General features: G+C 49.5%; 1 protein-coding gene across 1 annotated transcript in view; it reads left to right on the forward strand.

Annotated features, from left to right (window-relative positions):
- Positions 1–256: 256 nt before the first annotated feature.
- Positions 257–22,849, forward strand: part of LOC122487661 (ATP-binding cassette sub-family A member 13-like) — a 45,814-nt gene continuing 23,221 nt past the window's right edge. The window contains exons 1-4 of the mRNA XM_043588437.1: positions 257–402; positions 6,181–6,315; positions 9,020–9,123; positions 17,556–17,648. Of these exons, the coding sequence (XP_043444372.1) occupies positions 295–402; positions 6,181–6,315; positions 9,020–9,123; positions 17,556–17,648 (440 nt within the window). The 5' untranslated portion in view covers positions 257–294. The remainder of the gene's footprint in view (positions 403–6,180; positions 6,316–9,019; positions 9,124–17,555; positions 17,649–22,849) is intronic.

Consider the following 22,849-nt stretch of genomic DNA (forward strand, 5'->3'; position numbering starts at 1 on the left):
CCATATGCCTCCTACAGAGCTCTGTGCTTTCTGTATTATTATTTTTTTTAAACATAAAAAGCAGTCGTGGCCTCAGAGCCACACCTGGGCACGTGGGTTGCTACCCATTCATCGATCCATTTATGCTAAATTGATTAGTTGCATTGTATGAACTGCAGTGAACTTCTCTTTGAGGAACCAGGTTGGAGAACCGGATGATGTGTGTCTGGGGAGCCAAATTTTCTGGACTGTGCTGCTGTTTCTCATTGCAGAGAGACCGTGGATCTGTCTTTGGCGGGCGCCGCAGGTGTTCGCATGGGCTACTGTCCGCAGCAGGACGCCCTGGACGAGTTCCTGACTGGTTGGGAACACCTCCGTTATTACTGTACCCTCCGCGGGGTTCCCAACTCCTGCATTTCTCAGGTAAGTCTCCCTGAGGTTTTCCAGGAAAGCCTCCCGCTGAGCAATGCTCAGCGAACACCTCTGGTCCCAGCACAGCTCTCTGACCTGATAGATAAATGATAAACATACCTGAAAGATGTTTCCGATCTGATTACACGGAAGGAAACGCAGTCACGATGGTTGTGTTGTTTTCAGTTACGTACTGAAAATAGAGATCTGAGTGCGGAAGTCACTTGGGGTTAAGGGTGACATCATTTGCAACTTTGTCTCCTCTCCAAGTGCCTTTCAAGTTTCCTGGACTGTTGCTTTCATTCGGGAACAGAGCTCATAGACCCGCTGCCAGGGCTTACAGAGAAGGGTGCAGACTGTACAGAAAGAATGCCAGTGGGGTGGGGGGACTGGGACGTCAGGAGGAGGACTTCCTGGTGAGCGGGCTGACACCTGCCAGCCTGACTCCTTCCCGGGTGGGCTCCAGAGGATGGAGAAGTGCCAGAGACTGCAGATCACCCCCTTCCTCCGTCTCTGTGGGAGGAGGGGGTGGACGCAGCCCCGAGAACGCAGGAGGCCTTTGTGCAGTGGTCAGCCAAGCCGAGCTGACAGCCTTGATCGACAGCTCCGAGGACGTGCCAGGCGGAAGCCGCTGGAACGGCACGTGCTTGAGGCGCAGTTTTCCTTTTCCTGCCCCTTGCAGGGATTCTGGAATGCTCCTTGCATTCCTGGATTCTGAACAAGGAGCAGAAGTAAGCGGCTTTTGCGGTGCATTTGCGATGTGATTCTGCAGGGAGGGAGCGTCCCAGAATTCACAGGAGACAAAACTAACAGCCTCACCTTCCCTGGTCCGTGAAAATTCACTCGAGCGCTGTTCTGTCATCTTCTTCAGCCTTCTTCTCTTACCGATGCTCTGTAAGTTAAGAGCAAGTAAAGCAGAAGCCCTCCTGGTCCTCGAGGACCTGGGTCCCTTCACCCACCTGCCACCGTCAGGAAGCAAGGACAACGGGCCGCCCCTGGCGGCCTGCTCATCTGTACAACTGTTGAGATCCGGGACTCATCAGAGCTCAGTCTTTAAAAGGCGTTTGTCTCTGTCAGCTCCCCCGGGTTCGTGTTTGATTGAAGAGGGAGATGCTTGGCGAACGCCACAAGCTGGCCCCTTTGCCGTCCCGGGGGAAATGCACGCTTGGAAAAGTTCTTGCCAATAGAGTGAGGCCTGGTGCTGCCCGTCATACGGGGCGATTCCCTCCTGAGTGTCGGCGGTCTTCCAGATTCCTCTTCCTGAGCCCCCTCCACAGAGAGAAGTTATCGTAACGGTGGCCGATGAGGAACTGTCTTCGTTTCCTTCCCGAAACCGCGAGAGAGGATTACTGATTGCCCCGAGCTTCCCAAGACGTCAGCACGTGTTCCCGGAGGATGTGGCTCCCTTTATGGCAACCTTCCCTCTCCTATGAACTTTAGAAATGCGGGAAATCTAGACCAAGCGTCCCCGTTCTAACGCACCTGTCACCAGGTGACCAGAAGGGATTATTGTTATTGTTATTGTTAAATAACAGAAAACAAGACTTTTAGCCAGCACTTCAGTATTTATTTTAAGTATTTCCCAGCAGCCATATGAGGTAGAAAGGTTGCAAATGGGGAAGCCGAGAGGCAGGTAGCCGAGACCCGCCTCAGCTAGAATGGCTACAATGGGGAGGAGGTTTCTTTTGAAATCATAGAAACCAGCTCCAGAGTAAGTGTTCTTTTGTTTTCAATTTTTTTAAGTTTGTTTATTTATTTTGAAAGAGGGAGAGAGAGAGGGAGGGGCAGAGGGAAAGAGAGAATCCCCTGCGGGCTCCCCACTGTCAGCACAGAGGGCTCGAACTCATGAGCCTTGAGATCATGACCTGAGCCAAAATCAAGAGTCAGTCGGTTGAGCGTCCGACTTTGGCTCAGGTCATGATCTCGCGGTTTGTGGGTTTGAGCCCCGCGTCTGGCTCTGTGCTGACAGCGCCGAGCCTGGATCCTGCTTCGGATCCTGTGTCTCCCTCTCTCTCTGCCCCTCCTCTCCTTGCTCTCTGTCTCTATCTTTCTCTCTCTCTCAAAAATAAATGAAGAAAAAAATTAAAAAAAAAAGAGTCAGATGCTCAACTGACAGAGCCCCCCAGGTACCCCCAGAGTACGAGTTCCTGATTAAGACGCTATCCTGATGCTGAGTAAACATGCCGGCTGCTTGTCGAAGATGACGGAATTTCTTGTTCCCTGAATGGCTGGGTCTTCCTTTCTATGCCCCTTGCTGGCTAAGGAAGTGGCAACTGTGTGGAGTGACCTTGTGGCCCCTTAGCCCAAGGGGCTTCCTTTACACATCTCCCTCAGGGCTGAAGCTGCCCCCAGGGGGGGCCTCACCTCCCGGACTCCCAGCCGGGGTGTTGATCTTTCCCTGGCCTGTCTGCCGCTCACCTTGGTTCTCTCCCCCGGGCTGACGTCCACCTTCACGGTAACCTGGGCAGCCACAGTTGGGTCCACTGTGATTCCAGAGGCCCCCTTGTGCCTGCGGGAAGCCCCTCCTGAGAGCCCACCGCACCCCTCCCACCCCTGCCTCCCCCCCGACCCCCCCACCACCTCGGCACCCAGGCTGGTCTGCATCCCAGGGTCCCAGCTCACATATAGCCCACTCTTGGATCTTCTGCGTATAGTCCCCCTTCCTCCCCCTGCAAACTTCCAGAAGTTCCATTAGATGGGAAACAGAGGCTGTCTTCATTTGGCTCAAACTGAGGCTTGGTGTAACGGTTTTCAGTTTCTCCCCATTGTCCACACACCTCTAGGGTTTTTTTTGGACAGGGATCATATTTGAACCTGAATTCAATGAACCTGATGTTTAAAAAATACATCGGGTTACAGCAAAAGGATCCAGGAGACAGGGGTGACATGTTCTGGCATGCTAGACAAACGGGGATGATAATTTAAGGGTTATTGTGATACCCAAACTGCCAAACCCCGGTGCTGATGGGGATGAGGCCTGGGGTTTCGTAGTTTGGGACAGAAGGGGCATAGAGCCCTTCGCGGTGGTGCTGTGACACCACCCGCACATCCCATCAGGGGAGCCCCCCGCTGTGTCTCACCACCTACTGTTTGCTCCACGACACGCCTTTTATCCTGGAAGTTTCTTCCACTCGCACACAGTTTTCCTAGAAGGAGCTAGAAGTTACAGCAGGAGGAACGGGGACCTGGAGGAAAGTCGGGGTGGGGTTGGAAGAAAGGGTTTCTGTCCTAAATCCTGGGCCCCTTTTTCCTTCTTAGTTTGATCTTTACTGTCACAGGAAACTTTGATTTGGCCGTCAGTGTGGTAGAGGAAAGAATTTTGCTTGTAAGGGAACTAATACATATGTGGACCTCTGGGCGGTTTATTTTGGGTTAGATGATCCTTACAAAGACATACTAAGTGTGGGTCACGATCACGCACCGGGCATATAGGATGAATGAATCGCACACTCTGGACTTAAATGGAGTACAACTTAGAACTTTAAGGGAGAGAGGCGCCTGGGGGGCTCAGTCGGTTAAGCGTCCGGCTCTTGATTTTGGCTCAGCTCATGAGCTCACGGTTCGTGAGACCCAGCCCCGCATTGGCCTCTGCACTGACAGTGGGGAGCCTGCTTGGAATTCTCTCTCTCCTTCTCTCTCTCTGCTTGTGTTCTTCCCCCCACCCCCACCCCCACAAATAAACTTAAAAAAAAAAAGAACACTATGTGAGAGAAATACATAATAGCAGAAAGAGAGAATCTTTAAGCTCAATACATTTTGGGGTTGACATGGTATTTTGCTGACCACAATTCCTAGGGCATCCCGGGATTGAACCCAATGTATTTGTTCTATGTCTTCTGGACTCTTCCCTGGCCCTGGCATCCAGGATCTGTCAGTTGCATTGTTTAGCCTTTTGTGAGCTTGGAAAAACAGGACCTACGTTTCCTGGTTCCAGAAAAATAAGCCATCGTAGTTAGACGGGCTCATTCAGAAATTCTCTGCATTCCCTTGACTTACACTGTTAACTAGACCAGTCCTCGACATTCTTATTTCTTTTGGTGTTATTGTGCAGCTGCACAAATAAAGCTGTGGAGTGGTTTATGTGGGGGGTTTCCTTGGGAGGCATCAATGTTGTCCCAATATCTAAAAAAATGTTTTTTAATGTTTACTTCTTTTTGAGAGAGAGACAGACAGACAGACAGAGCACGAGTGGGGAAGGGGCAGAGAGAGAGGGAGACAGAGAATCCGAAAAGCAGGCTCCAGGCTCCGAGCTGTCAGCACAGAGCCTGATATGAGGCTTGAACCCACGAACCGCGAGATCGTGACCTGAGCCGAAGTCTGACGCTTCACCGACTGAGCCGAAGTCTGACGCTTCACCGACTGAGCCATCCGGGTGCTCCTGTGCCAGTATTCTTAGACATTCTCAATATTTCATCACTGACACATTATTATTATTATCCCAACTTTTATGCACTTATTAAAAAATACATTTGGTAGTTCATATCATTTATTCAAAAATGTATTTGATTTAGTTGTTTTATTTTTTACCCTTATTTAGTTTATCCTATGTTTCTTCAGTTGTTGAGGACGCAGAGTTTCCCCCACATCTCCTAGATTTGAATGAAGACATGATCTTGGCCAGTTTGGTTATATGGTGGTACATAAGCAAGCGAAACTGACGTAGTGCGTTCATGGCTCTTGGTCGCCACAGTTAGGTAGAACACATTTGTCAAATTAAAAAAAAAAAATTAAGTTTACTTATTTTGAGAGAGACAGAGAGACAGTGTGATTGGGGGGTGGGGGGGGAGAGGGAGAATCCCAAGCAGCCTCCTCGCTCAGTGCACAGCCTGATGTGTGGCTTGAACCCATGACCGTGAGATCACGACCTGAGCCAAAATCAAGAGTCGGACGCTTCACCCCCCGGAGCCACCCCAGCGCCCCCACATTTGTCAGATTTTTAAACTGCGTGGGGCTAGAAGCCCAGTAGTTGCTCAGTCCCAGCCCCCAGAGGAAGTAGCCACCCCGTGGATGGAACCGAAAACACAAAATGTAGTGTGCCCAAATTCTGGCAGACGTCGGAGCGGAAGGGCTGTTCGCACACACACCCCCTCCCCCCCGCCCCCCAGGGCAAGGGCGCGAGCTGGCGCGGCAGGTGTGGGTGGGGCGGGGAGGGAAGGGAGGAGGCCGGAGGCCATGAGCCTGCTGCGTGCTCCGGTGGGAACCCTCTCCTGTGGGGGGCGGGGCGGGGGGTGGTGCATGGTCGCCTTCTTCTGGCCTCATGCAGCTTCCAGCAGTGTCCGCTGAGAATCATGCCCTCCCCTTGCCAACCTCCCGCAGGGCCGTCTCCGGCAGCTCCAAGGATGGAAGGGGGCATTTCTTGCCCCTGTGACTAGTGAAAACTCCCTTCTCAGTTCTCTGCTCCCTCGAAGTCCCGTCCTGCCCACCCCCCTGTCTGGTTTATTCCCTCACTTCCTCCTCAGTCTTGGTTTCGGCTCGCCTGTGTGTGGCTGTCCATCGGGGCCTTGGCCCCACTGTACTTCTGACCCTCTCTGCCCCACCCCCCCGCCCCAGCCCCAGCCCCGCGTGCTCTGGCCAAGGCTGCGATGACCCCCAGGCGCCCCAGCAGAGCCCCCACCCCCACCCGCTCCTTCTCTGCCAACCTGGGGAGGTGAAGGGAGGTGTCTATGGGAGGTGGGCAGGGGTAGCGGGAGGAGGGGAGGGCACTCAGGGCTGAGAGCCTGTCCAGGGGGTAGGGGGGCGGGGTGCCCTGGGCCAACGGGGATGCATTCACCGACAGCGCCTCGTTTGCAGGTCGCCGGGGACCTGGTGAGGCGTTTACACCTGGAAGCCCACGTGGACAAGCTGGTGGCCACCTACAGTGGGGGGACCAAGCGGAAGCTGTCTACGGCCTTGGCTTTGCTGGGCAGACCTGACCTGCTTTTACTGGTGAGTAGGCGAGATCCCAGTGGTCTGCGGGGATCTTCAGATAAGATGCTTTTAACTTCTCAGAGCCCCTCTGGGAAAGAAATTCAAATCGGTAGTGTTGGTTGTCTGCACTAATATGCTCTTTTGCCCTAAGGCAACATTTCCCAAACAGAATCTAAAAAAGCATTGGGATTTTACAGAAAAAAAAAAGTCTTTTGATAGAGTCCCTGTTACTTACCTAATTGAAGGTTCAATAAATATTTACCATTAAAAGCAGTATTTTATTTAAAAAAAATTTTTTTTAACATTTATTTTTGAGAGAGACAGAGCGCGAGCAAGGGAGTGACAGAGAGGGAGACACAGAATTGGAATCAGCTCCAGGTTCCGAACTGTCAGCACAGACCCAATGCAGGGCTCAAACCCACGAACTGTGAGATCATGGCCTGAGCCAAAGTCGGATGCTCAACCAACTGAGCCACCCAGGCGCCCCTAAAAGCAGTATTTTAGAATGGTATCAGGATTCACCTATAATCTGAAAATCAATATATGTTTGCCATCTAGTGTGTTGTTTTTGAGTGTTTTTCTACCTGCAGATATGTGATTGTCCCAGCTGCAGTGACATGAATCCGTGGTGAATCTTGATGGCGGGCGTCGGGGGCAGGATGGATGTGGCGGGGACAGCAGGTTGTTCAGCAAGACAGTGGAGCCTGTACGCAGTGGCTTTGAGACAAGGCTGTCTGTAATCTGGGAACTGGAGTTATTCCAGCTTGGCTAGATGAAAGCATGAATTCGTGGTGGGGGGATCAAGAAATAAAGGCAATTGTCTTGCATTTCAAAGTTAGCTAGAAGTAATATCCTTCAAACAGGAAGTACATAAAAGCCACTGTTTGGGTGCCGTAGACAGGGTATGAATCACTGATGTGTATCTCATGGTTTCCCACTTGTACAGAGTCTGAGAGCCTTCAAAACGTGTGGGTAACAAATTCTTTTCTTCTTTCTGTTCTTGTTCATTAAATGGAAATGGGATTCAAGAGACCCGCATTGGAAAAGTGGCCCTCATTAGGTAATGAGGTGTCTTCTGGACTTTTGGAGGACTTTTTCTTTCTTTCTCTTTCTTTCTTTCTTTCTTCCTTCTTTCTTTCTTTCTTTCTTTCTTTCTTTCTTTTTTTTTTTAATTTTTTTTTCAACGTTTATTTATTTTTGGGACAGAGAGAGACAGAGCATGAACGGGGGAGGGGCAGAGAGAGAGGGAGACACGGAATCAGAAACAGGCTCCAGGCTCTGAGCCATCAGCCCAGAGCCGGACGCGGGGCTCGAACTCGCAGACCGCGAGATCGTGACCTGGCTGAAGTCGGACGCTTAACCGACTGCGCCACCCAGGCGCCCCTCTTTCTTTCTTTCTTTCTCTCTCCCTCCCTCCCTCCCTTCCTCTCTCTCTCTCTTTCTTTCTCTCTCCCTCTTTCTTTCTTTCTTTCTTTCTTTCTTTCTTTCTTTCTTTCTTTCTTTCTTTCTTCTTTGCTCTAAGTTTGCTTCTTTGCAAGGTTCAAATCAAGGACTGTTGCAGAATGCCACATTCTAACACCCGGTAGTGAATACAAACCCTTGCCTGGGTCTGCGGGGTGTAAACTAGGTTTTCCATATAAGAAGCGTTTACAAGGCATGGTGTCTGTTACCTTCTGCAGAATGTCCCCATGCTCTGCCTTGCCAGGCATGTGTCCTCAGTTCGGATGGGGACTCCTGTCCCCGGCTTACCACAGCCCCCGCCTGCTTCTCACAGCCTTGCTCTCAGCAACTTGGTTGCCCTAGACTCTGGGCTAGGGGTCAAGCTGGGGACCGGAGTCAGCTGTGGGGGTCCAGAGTCTGCTTCTGCAACTCTCTGCATGCATGCAGCCTGGCACGTTGAGTGCATGCCTCCTCATCTGCATGTGGTCCTGACACGGTCCTGTCTGTTGGACTCCGTGAAAGCCATCCATGAAGTTGTGCACATGACATGCATGGCCACCGCACATGTGGTGACTGGGATGTCAGGGAGTACTCAGAGCATCTGGTTAAAGACACTCAACTGAAGGGCCTTCACACTCCCCCTCCCCCACCCCTACCCCCCCCCCCCCACCCGGGAGAGAAGACAAGTGTCCGGCACGGGGTCAGGAAGATGCCCAACTACACATCCTCTTTCTCACCGAGCGAGGCATGATCATAGCTTCTGTTTGCTTGAGTTTGTGACTACCCTCGTAGATCACCCGGCGTGCAGAAAACACAGGTGCTGTTTCCCTGTTCAGTGCCATGTTTTTGTCCACTTCCCGTCCGTTTCTGTCTTTGGGGAAGTTGATGAGCCTAAGCTCTTAAGAAAAATGTGTTCAGTCCTCCCTGACCGCAACAAGCCCAGAAATGCATCACGCGGTCCACAGCCATCTCTCTCAAACGCGGTTGAGTAAGTGCTCCGGTGCTTATTGAAGGAGAAAGCCCCAGCTTCCAGGAACCCCACTTTACCCGCTGGTGCAAAGTGAGTAAAGCTTGTCTCTGCTTTTGCGTGTCTTTCCGAGGTGGATGGCCGTGAAGCCCAGTGCAGGCGGATGATGCATCGAGGGGGGCCGTCCTCACTGCCGGGCGGGGGGGGGGGGGCTCGACTGTGTCCAGATGCGCTGTGGCTGCCCTCCCGGCGGGGCCGGGCCTGTCCGTCCTGACGTGCACCCCCAGTGCCGTCACCGTGTGCTTTCTCCCTCAGGACGAGCCCAGCTCCGGGATGGATCCCTGCTCGAAGCGGTTCCTGTGGGATGCGATCAGGCAGGAGGTTCGCCAAGGCTGTGCGGTGGTGCTGACCTCACACAGGTGAGCCGTGGCCCTCGTGGCCAATCCGGGAGCGCAGCTGGGGGGGCGGGCAAGGGCGGCAGAGCAGCAGGGTCCAGGCCCGTGCTGCCCACGTGACCCTGCCTCTGGACAGCCCCGCGGCGATGGGGATGGAGTCATGAGCCCCACATGTAGGCTGGGACTCTGAAACGGAGACGGATCCGGTAACATAACCGAGGCCGACAGCTGGCAGGTGGCATGGCCGCACCATGAGCCTGGCGGTCTGTCGCAGGCACACTCTTGCCCTGGTCCTCCGGAGGCCGGGATTCGGTGCCTGTCCGCCCAAGACCTTTAACCCCAGCAGCAGACTCGGCTGAAACGAAAGCATCACAAGTTTCTGAATTTGGCCCCCTGTTTTCTTCCTCACAGAATTAATATTCTGATTAAATTTCAAGAGTCCTTGGCCTATGTTTTTACTTTATGCCACACCGTGCTAGGCCACACAACACCTCGAGTCTCAGGTTATATCAAGCCCATTTGTGGACAGCGCAGTGTGATTTATCTGAGGTGTAATGGGGATCAGGCTTTATGGCTTCCACTGTGCGTGAGTAACACATGCCCTGAGTTCAACGTCAGGAGCTGAGAAGGAGCCAAGATTCTGCCTTACTCACAAGCTGACAAAGTTGGCAGGCCAAGTCCCTGGATGCTTCCAGAGGACACGAGCCCCCTGGGTCAGAGGTGAAAATTTGTATTACCACTGTCAGCAAGGTCCCACTGGTTCCGGCGCCCCTGATACCCAGATGACGCCTGCACACAAGGGATTGGGTGGGGGACGCCACCTGCACGGTGACCCTCCTCTTGAGGGCAGCTGATGAACAAGCCAGCTCTGGGTTTGGGGGAGATGATACCTCGTCCTTCAAGGCTGCTCAGTGAAAACACGACTTTGAGAAGTGGCCCGTGTAAAGGGCAGCCAGGGCCTTGCAGTCTGGGAATTCCTAGCCAGACAGGTGAATCATGGGGACCCCGGGCCCTGGGGGGGGTGCCCCCCACCAAGTCTGTGCCGCAGCAGGCCACCCGCCCCTTGTTGCCAGAGGTGAGATGTGAAGCCAAGGCAGTGTGAGATCTGTGCGGAGGCTCAGGAGACTTTGCTGAAGGCCCTGGCATCATCAGTTTATGTGAAAATCCTCTTGCGAGCTGTACGTCTACATGCACGATCCCGCCGCCACACGTCCATCTCAGACCCTATTCCTGTAATAGGTGCCAGTGGTGACCGTGAGGGTCCGAGCAAAGTCAACCCGTATTTCCTTACAGGATGACGCCGTTCACACATGTCGCTTCATGTGAGAACAGATGCTTCCTCACCTTCTTTGCACTGTTTTTTTTTAAATCTTCTCTTATTCCCTGAGGGTCTATTGTCCATCATCCCTGAATTTTCACTGCTGGACTAAATGCTGCCAGTTTTTTTTGAGGGGGGTCAGAGACAGAGAGAGCATGCACAAGTTGAGATGGGGCAGAGAGAGGGGGACAGAGGGTCTGAGGCAGGCTCTGCACTGACAGCAGGGAGCCCAAAGCGGGGCTCGAACTCATGAACCATGGGATCATGACCTGAGCTGAAGTCAGCTGTTCAACTGAATGGGCCACCCAGGGGCCCTGAAACACTGCCAGTTCTTAAAACAGGTTTTTTTTTTTTCTGAGATGTAATTTACATACCCTATAATTTACCCACTTTAAGTGTACCATTCAATGATTTTTTTTGTTTTTTGGGGGTTTTATTTAGGAAAATGACAGTTCTGTGCACCTGTCACCGTAATCCAGTTTAGGGCATTTCCAACGTGTTCTCAACGTTTGTTTTCAGATCACCCCCGTGCAAAGTCCCAGACTCTTTAGCTCAAATGTGTCTTCTGGATATTTCATGCCAACAAGATCATAAGTCTGTTGTATCTGGCTTCTTTCACTTGCTGTGTGGCCAGACCTCATTTGTCTGGTCTTCCCCTGTCAATAGTCCCTTGGATTGTTTCCAGTATAAGGTGCTGTGAGCAGCCTTATAAATGTCTTTGTACGGACATATGCTTTCATCTGTCTTGGACAGTGTCTTAGGGGTCCGATGGCTGGGTCGTGTGGTAAGTTTGTGATCAACGCTTTAAGAAATCACAGAACACCGTTGTGTTTCAATGTGGCTTCATCGTCTTATATTCCCGGGAACAATGATGAAGCTCCTGGTTTGTGCAGATTCTTGTCAACACTCTGTCTTTTTGATTGTAGCCACCCTAGTGAAGTGTGATTTTCATTCACATTGTCCAGATGATCGTGTCACCTCTGTCTTCTCACCTACGTTGTCTCTTAGAAGAAGCTAGCCAGCATCCCTTCTGATGCTTCCTGGTACATCCTGGGTCGTTCCTGGGTTGTGCCTCTCAGGACTTTTCTCTCCGACTCTCATGGTTAAACCCCAGTGTGTCCAGATGCACATCCCTCCGGGTATCCTTCCTTAGGTTCATGGCGCTTCTTGGATGTGTAGGTTAATGCATTTCACCTACTGTGTTGATATTTTGGTAGTTGTTTATTCAAATATTTTTTTCGGGCTCTTTCTATCTTTCCTTTCCTTTTCCACACACTGATACTTTCTGTGCATGTACAATGGTGTCCTGCAGATCTGTGTTTCTGTCCCATTTCTTTTAAATATTTTTTTCCCTCTTTTCAGATTCGATAATCTTCAGGTTCACTGATGCTTTCTTCTGCTACCCAGATTTGCCGCGGGCCCCATAGTGAAATTTTCCTTTCATTTATAGTCTTCAACAACAAAAAAAATTCATTTGGTATTTTTTTTAAAAAAAAAATTCAGTCTACTTCAGAAACTCTATTGTCGTCTCAAAAAACATTCTTTAAACATTGTTTCCTTTAGTGCTTCGAGCATACATAGAGTTGCTTCATTGAAGATTTTTTTTCTACTAAATCTAGCATTTAGGGGCACCTAGGAATAGTTTCTGCTGACTGCTTTTCTCTCTGAGTATGGATAACAAGTTCTTGTTAATTTTACAGGTTATAGTTTTTTTTTGTTGTTGTTGAAAACTGGGTATTTCGCAATATTTAATAAATCGTAGCCTCTCTGGTTTCTGATTCTTCTCCTTCCCTAAAAGTTGTCGTTATTGCCATGTTTTTTATTTATTTATTATTTTTTTTTCTTGGTTTTCTTCTTCTTGGTTTGTCTGTCCCTTTCGTGTGTCTGTCTGTCTGCGTGTCTCTGCCTGGGATGAATCTGCGGAATCTCTTTCCCCTGCAGTGAGTAGCTCCCAGTGACGCTCTTCAGTTTGTGTGTTAAATTCTGTGCTCATTTTGTGAAGCCCGGATTCCTCGAAGCCACCTGCTTTTATTACATAGACAGAGGCGGCCCTCAGCCACCTGACGCCAGCCCCGATCTTTCCTCTGCCGGCGGGTCCGTGTGTGCCCAGGGGAGAATGTTCCCCTTTCAGACCTCCTCACGTGGCCCAGTCTTGCCTTCTCCAGGGTGCCACTGGGCTCTGGATGTGCGTGTGGCTAGCCTCTGGGTTCACGTGGGGCATGTGGCTGGCATGGCCGCTCTCTGGCCTCTACTGCGTGCACGTGCAGCCTCAGTAGGCTAGGCGCGTGCCCCAGTGACACATGAGCTAATGCAGGCACTGTCAGGCCAGATACTGGAGCTCTTGGCCCTTCTTGTCTGCTGGGCTCTACACAAGTCACTGATGTTGACGGCGTTGCCGGGTATGGGTCCCAGTTGAGCGCAGAGAAGCTCCCGGTCCTCGTGGGCTGCCTTGTCCTGACAGTAGCCGCACGTGTGTAAAGCTGGCCGTGCAGCTGTTCGTCAGTGGTAAGCGTTTCTCAGACCGTTGCATCCTTCTAGACAGTTTCCAACATTCCGAAATGGTTGTTTTTGTTCATTGTGTCCGGCTTTCGAGTTGATTTGGGGGGAAAAGATGTGCCAGGTTTTTCACTTGGCCGTAGCCAGAAGTCCTGCCCTTGACTTTTGTCTTGGTTCTGTTTCTTTTCAGAAAATAAAATGTCACACTGAAATGAAACAAATGTGGCAAACCCTCTACCTTATAATATACGTACGTTTTTGCTTAAAACGATCCTCTGGCCGTGCCAATTCTGGAAACTCTGTGCATTCCTGCATTTATCAGGCCGGTATTTGTTAGGGCCTCATTTTCATATGTGGGTTCTAAGAGTGGATAAAGTGGGGGTCAAGTTAAAAATCCCTTTTGATTTCCATATAGCGTATGATAATTACAGACAGTTCTCAGGAAGACCGTACATCACTGTAATTTCTGTCTTACGTCCTCCCATTAATGCGGTTTCACATTAACGATGTGTCTTCATTTCTATAAATCTGCCCATATTCATGCAATACAAAGATCTAAATGACTCACGATTAATGGAGAGCGCAGCAGCCAGGGACTGATTCTGTGCTTCTGAGACAGCTGCCTGCAGCTGAAAAGTCTCCAAATTGCACAGTTTCCCCTTAATTTTGAGGTCCTGTCTCTGTTCCTCTTCTCACTCCTTACCTAGAGGACTGTGGGCTTGTACCGTATGCTCCATGCTAAGCCCTTGACTCCTTGCGCCCCTGACCAGAGAGAGCTCTGTTCCAGCCAGCCTGACCACCCGAAGGAAGCACGGTGTTCATTCTCAGAGTAAATAGTCACAGATTATTTCACTGCTGTAGAGCACCTGGCATTGGATGTTCTTCCTGCCACTGAAAGTCCTCAAAATCTCTCAGTCTCTGCCCTCTGGGCAGAGATGTCATGGTAACCCACCTGCTGTTTAGACCTTATTTGTTTGACAGCTAATAACAACTCAGTTGAAATTACCACATCGTTACTCCAAGGTCGTAATTAAGATCGGTTGTTATTTGGATCTCTGTTCATCTGAGATGCATAAGGATGTGAGAGAGAAAACTTCACGTTCTCCCACTTTAATTAGAACACCTACGATGCACTCATGAAAATTTTAAATTGGAACTTATTAAAGAAACAGAGAAAGATATGTTTGCACAAAAAGATTTATAAAGCCTATTTTGGGGCGCCTGGGCGGCTCAGTCACTTAAGCATCCAACTTGGGCTCAGGTCATGATCTCACGGTTCATGAGTTCAAACCCCGCATCAGGCTCTGTGCTGACAGCTCGGAGCCTGGAACCCGCTTTGGATTCTGTGTCTCCCTCTCTCTGCCCCTCTCCTGATCACACTCTGTCTCTCTATCTCTCTCAAAAATAAATAAACATTAAAAAAAGATTTATAAAGCGTGTTTGGAATATGAATAGCATGTATTCCTTAGACCCCATGTTAAACTACTATAACTCAGACCCCAAATTACAGTGGCTCAGACCAGACGTGTTTTTCTCTCCTCCACTAACAATTCATGATGGTGGGCTATGATGGAGCCCAAGGTCATCCAAGGATTCCGAGTCTTTCCAGCATTTCACTTATTCACTTGTGAGTTTGCCTCATCTGGATGGTTGAAATTGACTTTCTAGTCCAGCTCATGGAAAGTAGAAAGGACCCAAACCCAGGGCAAGCGGCTTGCCTTATTTTGACGTGACCCAGAAATTGTACTTCCCATTGACTCGAGTTGTCACACGTCTGCCTCTAGCTGCATGGGAGGCTGACCAATATAACCTTGATCTGAATGTCCCGTGACCTAATGAGCAGACGGGCTTTAAGCCCATTCCTGAACAGTGAACATAATACCTGATTCCTGTAGGGGATTTGGATGGCACATAGTGGCAGAAACAAAGGAATTGCACCATGAATTTTCAAGTATCGTCAATGTCAACCTTTTCGTGTGTTTTGCCTTCCCTTTTTCCCCCCTCCACATTCGTGTTCAAGTTTCCTAACACGTGCTGCCATGCTGTATCATTACTTTTTTTCTGTGCAACTAATGGAGTTTAGAAAACCTCATTTGAATGGCTGTTCAACACATGGACGCACCCCCATTTATCTGAGTATCATATTATCCTATTACAGAAGCAGTTTCTGGATTTTTACTCTTATAAATAACTTGTTATATGCATTCCTATCTTCTGTGTTTCCTAGCGTAAGTTCCTAGAAGAGATTGGTGCCAAATTGAGTTTTCAGAAAATCATGCCAATTTTTCACTCCCACCGGCAGTATATGAGGTTGGGATTGTTGAGACGATGTTTTTAACTTTGCAGGTATTTTTTTGATCTGAGAATTCATTGTTTGTATTTGCACCGCAGATAGGGGAAACAGTGTTTCCCTGTGCAACAAACAAAAGGCACATTTGGCAAATGACTTTCTGGCTGGAAGAGAATTTTAAGCTCACTTATTTGATGGTTAACTTTCTAATTTGTCAGGATGTGTATTACCTGTGGACAGTTCTTTGAATAGTCACTATATTTGACCTTCCTCCAGGATTGCATTTTTTATAGTTTCATTTTTACGCTAACAAAAACAGTTCTGTATACCGAATGTATTGGGGCGCCTGGGTGGCTCAGTCGGTTAAATGGCCAACTTCGTCTCAGGTCATGATCTCATGGTTCGTGGGTTCGAGCCTCACGTCAGGCTCTTGACAGCTCAGAGACTTCAGATTCTGTCTCTCTCTGTCCCTCCCCCGCATGTGCGTGTCCTCTCTTTTTCTCTCTCTGTCTCTCTCTCTCTCTCAAAAATAAATAAATGAGGGGCGCCTGGGTGGCTCAGTCGGTTAAGTGGCCGACTTCGGCTCAGGTCATGATCTCTCAGTCCGTGAGTTCAAGCCCCACGTCGGGCTCTGTGCTGACAGTTCAGAGCCTGGAGCCTGCTTCCGATTCTGTGTCTCCCTCTCTCTGGCCCTCCCCCACTCATGTGCTGTCTCTCTCTGTCTCAAAAGTAAATAAACGTTAAAAAAATTTAAAAAAATAAATAAATGAACTTTAATATATACTGAATGTATCTACCCTCACGCATTGCGTTTGTTGTAGTTGTGTTTTTACTTCTTTTTGAGTTTATTTATTTTGAGAGAGAGAGACTGCAAACAGGGAAGGACAGAGAGAGAGGGAGAGAGAGAGAGAGAGAATCCCAAGCAGGCTTAGATCATGACCTGAGCCGAAACCAAGAGTTGGATGCTTAACCCACCGAGCCACCCAGTTTCCCCTTAAAAAAATTTTTTTAAGTTTATTTTGTTGTAGTTTTTTTTTTTTTAACGTTCGTTGGCTGTGTTTTGACAGACTTATTAGAAGTTTGCACTTTTGCATTGTCAACTACCAAGCACTTTCTTTCATAGTCTCTTCCGTCGCTGATGCTTAGAAGGAATGTTCCCATCCACCTTTGTGTTTAAGATGTGACTGTTTAGTTCTGCACAGCCTTTCTTCTTCTAATGATCTGCCTTGTAACTCCTAAGCCTGTTGCCTTCCTTGAATTATCTGAGCCTTAGAACAAATGTTAAATATCTTCTGGAGCAACTCTTATCGTTCTTCTTGTTCACAGTTTTTCTACCTCTCACTAAATAATTTTGAAGGTATGCTTTATAATTTTGATTGGCATTATACTATAACCTTATTATAATTTATTTTATTTTCTATATAATTATAATAACCCTATTACAAGTTACAAATCTTTATTACATATTTTATACCAAGATAATGTTATATAATATCACAAACCAAATTATAGCTGCAAATTACAATGTAATTTGTTATATTTTATTTTATATATTATAGTAAAATAGAATTCACATATATATTTTATATAAAATTCATTTATTACATTTATATTCATGTACCTATCATGTTTTATATTTATACTGACATATACTAATACTATTTTATGTTGCAATAATTTTTATATCACAGTAATATTCATTTATAATAATTTCCTTTATCTAAAATATATTCACTTTTTTCTTTTTCTTGACACATCCTTTTATTGATTCAAGATTTCATTTAGGTTCATTAGTAGATCTTATTGCTTTTTCTTTTTTTCATAAAACTTGCACATTTTCTGTGAAGGTCACTTGGATTTAGTTTATATTTTCGTACTATTGCAACAGTTTCTCTCCTAATAACCATTGTTCCTGGGATTTTGAAATACTGGTAAGTTTTGGTTAATTGTGTCATTGGTTATCTAAATAAAACATCTATTTTATTTTATTTTATTTTATTTTATTTTATTTTATTTTCTGAATGTTTATTTATTTTTGAGAGGGGAGGAGCAGAGAAAGGGAGACAAAGAATCCGAAGCAAGCTCCAGGCTCGAGCTGCCAGCACAGAGCCTGACACGGGGCTCGAACTCACAAACCGTGAGATCATGACCTGAGCCGAAGTCAGACCCTTAACCGACTGAGTCACGCTGGCGCCCCAAAACACGCATTTTAAAAGTGCTCATTGAGGGTTTCTTGAGGTGGTATGTAGAAAATTCAGCAACAGCAGCAGTGTTTTTGTCTACGTGTTGCTTGAACGGTTTGCTGCCTGGAGGACGCACTTGCTCATGCCCTTCTCATCCTGTCCCCCCCAGCATGGAGGAATGCCAGGCCCTGTGCACGAGACTGGCCATAATGGTCAACGGCAGCTTCCGGTGCCTTGGCTCCCCTCAGCACCTTAAAAGCAGGTATGTTGTACGTGTGTGTGTACGTGTATGTCTCCTCATCTGTTCACTGCATGAGTCGGTCACAACCGGTGATGCTTTCGAGCCAGAGTGGTCCAGCCCCTCCCGCGGAAGAAGGAGACGGGGGCCTGGGGAGATGAGGGGCCTTTGGGCCACCGACCGCGGCTGCAGCTCCCACGTGGAGCCCAGCCATCCTCCCACCACGTTCACGGGCTTCTTCCGGGAGGACAGGCACTCTCAAAGTGACCGTCAGGATGAAAAGAGGAGAAAATGTGTCCTTGCCAGTGCAGAATACTTCATACAGAGGTTGTCCACCCCCATAGCCCCTGTCCGGGGCGGGTGGGGGGCCTGTGTTACCTGCCAGCCGCTGTGCTGTTGGAAAGTCCTCTGTGGATTCAGGACGGGAGACCAGAGTTGTTTGGTCGATTTTCGTCCTCTCCGTGGACTTTGCGGAATCTTCATGATGTTGCTGACAGTTCTTATGAGCAGTTTTGCATCCTAGTCCCCTGGTTTTTGCATCTAGTGTCCCCCAAGCTGTTTCCACAGTTTCGAATTTCCTCTTAACTCGCCGTCTAATCTGGTGTATCCGATCCAGAATAATTTTTTAATATGTTGATAAACCTCTTTCCGCTTTCATTTTATTCAGTTTTTTTTTTTTTTAAGCTGGAATTTGCAAGCCGAGATTTGCTAAGCAAACAGTCGTATATATTAAGGTGAAGTGTTTTTATTTCGTGGAGAAAATATCAGCGAATGCTTGGTTCTCCGGCCTGGGGAGCTAACACGCCTTTTCCGGTGGCTCAGAGTCGGGCACCGCGGGGACAGCCAGCCTCGCTGCCGCGTGAAGCTCGGGGTCAGTCGCTGGTCAGACTGAGCCTGCTGGATGGAAACTGTTCTCAATATGCAGTCTGCTCATTTTTAATAAGTGTCATCAAAAGAAAAATAATCTTTCACACTCCCTCACCTTTATGAATGCTTACATAAAGTTTTATAGCCCGTGCCTGATTGCCGGGTGATTTATGTCTGAGCTTCGCGACCTGCCTCTCTCAAGGTGGCTGCCGGAGCCCGGCTCCAGGACGCACCAAGGCAGAATTAGCCTCCGTGCTGCACAGGCTCCCTCTCTTCTGGTTCCCGTTCTGATGACATGGCAGGTGGTTGAGGGCGGATTGTTAGCAATGTGGACTGTGGAATGACACACAGCAAGAAGCGGCTCGTGGGCGATTCATCAAAACACCGAACTTTGATACGTTGCAAAGCGTAATTTGTCACGTTGGTATTTTCTTGCAGCCCATAAACTGATTACCTGTGTTTCCGTAATATGAGATAAAAAGTAAAGGGTTAATCGCGCCATGGACCCAGGACTCCCAGCCTGTGTGCCAGCCGCAGGCCCTGTGGCCAGGAAAGCTGCATGGAGGGCATCTGTGGAGTGTGTCCACTCTGTGCACAGCCCATGGGCACGCTGATCCTGGTGCGTGAGGCAGATATGACACCAGTCCTCGGCTTACAGCCCTGTTGTCCCCGACTCAGCATGTGATTTCGTCCCCAGAGTCTGAGATCTCCGCCCTGTGATTAGAGATTCAGGTTGTGCCCAGTTACCGCAGAGCCCAGCGCAGTGTGCGAGATGCCGCTGGGCGCCTGCAGCCTCAGGCGTCTGTCCGAGTGTCCCCGGCTGGGGACGGGTCGCTGCGAGGCTAGGCGAGCATGCAGCACATGGAGGGGAGCCTAGCTCAGGCCACGTGCGTTCTGCGGAGAAGCTGATACTTTGGAGCTGCAGGGGGAGCGGGAGGAGGGCGGGGAGCGGGAGGAGACGGGGTTCGGGGAGGCCCTTCTGCGGTGGTTGTCATGAGGGATCATCGGGAAACCCAGAACACGCCCACGGAAGTGCGTGTTACCCTCAGTGAGTGTGAGAGTCGCCGCAGAGGTGCCCCCCCTCCCCCCAGCAGGTGCTTGGGGACCCAAGGGGAGGAGTCTGGGCCTACCTGTGATTTGGGACTGAGGACATTTGAAAAGAGTGAGGAGAGAATGAGGGCAGGGCAGGGGTGAGGGAGGCCCTGGGGAGAGGGGTGAGGAGGTAACTTGGGATAAGCCGGGTTTGGGATTGGGGCGGGGGCGGTGGGGGGGACCAGCTGAGTGGGGGTTAGGACCGGGAGCGTAGGGGTTTCCCGGTGGGGATGCGCCACGTCGGCTTGGGCTGGGAGGTGTCCGCCCGATGGGGTACCTGAGGCCAGGAGCTGAGGAGCCAAAGGGAGGCCAGGGCCTCGGGAACTCGCCCTGCACCCCAAGGGCAGGGGAGACACCTGCCCCCACCTCCCACGTGCACTGGCTCCTGGAGCGGCCCCGCCCTGAATGCCGTCTTCGGCGCCCAGCATTCCCCTCCCTGTGCCGCACCGAGGTCTCTCTTCTTTGGCTGTTCTCCCCCGCAGGGGACTAAGCCCTGGTCTAGATCATCCCGCGCGCTGGGTCACGTGGTGGGTCATGGTGTCAGGAGAGATCGAGGCTGTAGAGCGTGCTAGGCGCCAGTTCGAAGTGCATCGAGCACGTTAAGTAGGTAGCTCCTCGTGACAGTGCCCTGGGGTGGCTACTGTTATCACCCCTTTTTGCAGCTATAGAAAACGTACTCAGAGAAAGATTGAGGGTGTTCCCGGCTGGTGAGCAGAGGAGCTGGGATTTGAACCGGGGTGTTCTGGTTTCCTTTGTTCTGTGGTGTGTGTGTGTGTGTTCTCACGACACCCCCATTCAGTACCCGGAGCTGGGGTCCCAGTGCAGCCGGTGAGACTCCTGAGCCACAGGTTCCAAGGGCAAGTCTCCTGCCTCCCCACCCCTCAGGTGCACGTCCCTGGGGCCACACGGATGTGTGCCGTGTGCCTGTGTCTACACCGCCAACGCTCTCCTGTTGACCTTCCCCAGGGCACTCTTCACCTCCTCCGTTCTCAGAGCGGCCCTGACACCCCACTCGTAAAGTGCGAGGTCTCTGAGATGAGAGAAGCCGCCTGTCTGTCAGCCCCTTGGCCAGCCCCTCAGTGTGGCCTCACAAACTACTATTCGTTCATCATCCTTCTCTTCCTGTGTTTCTGGCTCTGGGAAGGAAATTTGCCTATCAATCTGTCTTCTGTTTGGCAATCATATGATCTCTTTTCCTTCGGAGACCTTCCTCCAGGGATTTTTTTTTTTCTTCTCAGATCTCTTTGGTCTTCTGTACCAGTTATGAGCTCTGTCTTTTAGTTAGGAACAGAACATCAGACACACTGATGTAAGCATATCCACTGACTTAAGCGTATTCATTTTTTATATGTAGTAAAAGTCCAGAAGTACCTAGTATTGGCACTGGTTCAGTGGCTTACATCTTGATGGTTTTCTTGGTCCCAGAATGGCTGCTGCAGCTGCATCCATCACACCCTTGTTCTAGGCAACAAGATGAAGCAGGGAAAGGTGAGAGGGGACACCTGCTCTTATGTTTTGTCAGTCGCCCTGGTTACTGGGAAGCCTGAGAAGTGTAGAATTTAGCTGGGCATTTTGCCACTTAAATCAACTTAGATTTCTGTTAAGGAAGAACGCAAGGAAGTGGATGTTGGGTGGCTGTCTACAGTCTCTCGTGGTGCTGACTGGATTCTTTCCTCAGGTGACGGTAGGTCATTAGGTCGGACAGTCTGTGTTCTGGGGCTCCCATTGCGGGAGGGACTGTCCTATGATAAGGAGTAGATAAATTTATAAGTTTACATGTGAGCCATAACTGTGTGTGCACACGCATGGATGAATGTGTGCATGTGCGCATACCAAGGAGAGCAGAAGCAGAGTGGAGGCCACCTGATGGCCGGGACCGGTTGACAGCAGCCTCTGTGGGTGCCGAGATGCCATCCCCGGGGAATTGGGGACGCATTCCCAGGTTCTCTCCATGGCAGAACTGGAGCACATCCTGAGAGCCAACAGGCTGTGGGCATGTTCATGACCCACCTGCAGGGAACCCGTAAGGCCTGCGTGCTGCACCTGTTTGCTTTCCCCTGCCCTGGGAGCAGCTACAGCAGAGAGTTTAAGTCTGAGTGTCAGAGCGGTTCTTCCCGGGAAGGGAAAACAAATCATGCTTCTGAAGCACAGAGGTGATAGTTTGAAGAACGCCGGACCAATTTCTTGGTGGGGAGGGAGGATGGGGCTGTTCATGCATTGAAAACAAAGCAAAAGCAAAACTCTAGAAATGAAGAAAATCCTTAAGATTATGAGAACTTTTATTTTCTTGAGTTGTCCAACATGAAAGCTTTAGGAATCAGAAATAACAATGGGATAAACTCTGAAGGCTGCTCTTGTCAATATGTTATATAGTCATTTTATTCAGGATATAGAGAGTGCTCCGGAGGATTTGTCTCTAGATTTTTTTAAAAAGTTTTATTTATATTGAGGGGGGGGGGGGGAGAGAGAGAGCACAAGCAAGGGAGGGGCAGAGAGAATCCCAAGCAGGCTATGGGCTGTCAGGAGAGAGCCCGACTCGGGGTTCAATCTCACAAACCGTGAGATCATGGACCCTAGTTGAAACCAAAGCTGGATGCTTAACTGACTGAGCCACCCAGGCGCCCTCGAAGATATTCCTCAAAGAAATGGAAAACAGTATAGTGATGTTTGAGCTCTCCCGCTACAACTCCTTGGGTAGCTGAAAATTAACACATCACCTTATCTGACACCCTATGCTTCAGCGTGGCAACTTTGATTTAATAGTTCTTGGAAACATCGCCTGAATGTCAAAGCTTAGATTAAGATGACATCACCAAATAATAGACTGGCTCATTTCAAAATGAAGTAGGTAATTCGATAGGTTTATGTCACTTTCACAAATGGGGAAGGAGGGCTGTATGCGAGCCCATACGAGGCTTTCTGCCATGATGTGCGGCTGCTGAATTCTGTTCTGCATTTTGCTTTGTTTCAAAGCATCACGTAATTCATCCGCTTCTACTCACCACTGAATTAGCTGTCTTTGCCAGTAATGGCTCTTTGAAGAGAAAGAAGCTGTCTGGCTTTCGCCTGCTCAGCATGCGCTCCCACGCTGCTTCGTGTCATTCGTCACTCTGCTTGCTTTCCCGGCATCGCGTTACGCGAACATGATCCATGTTCCTCTGACGCTGCTGCTGGGGGGACTTCGGATGCTCTGACGCCCTTCCTGGGAAGGGCTTCCGAGCCCCTAGTTGTCCTCGTGCTGGACGTTTCGGTTGGATGCGTCTGGT

Source organism: Prionailurus bengalensis, chromosome A2, assembly GCF_016509475.1.
Source record: "Prionailurus bengalensis isolate Pbe53 chromosome A2, Fcat_Pben_1.1_paternal_pri, whole genome shotgun sequence".
In the NCBI taxonomy this organism is placed as follows: Eukaryota; Metazoa; Chordata; class Mammalia; order Carnivora; family Felidae; genus Prionailurus; species Prionailurus bengalensis.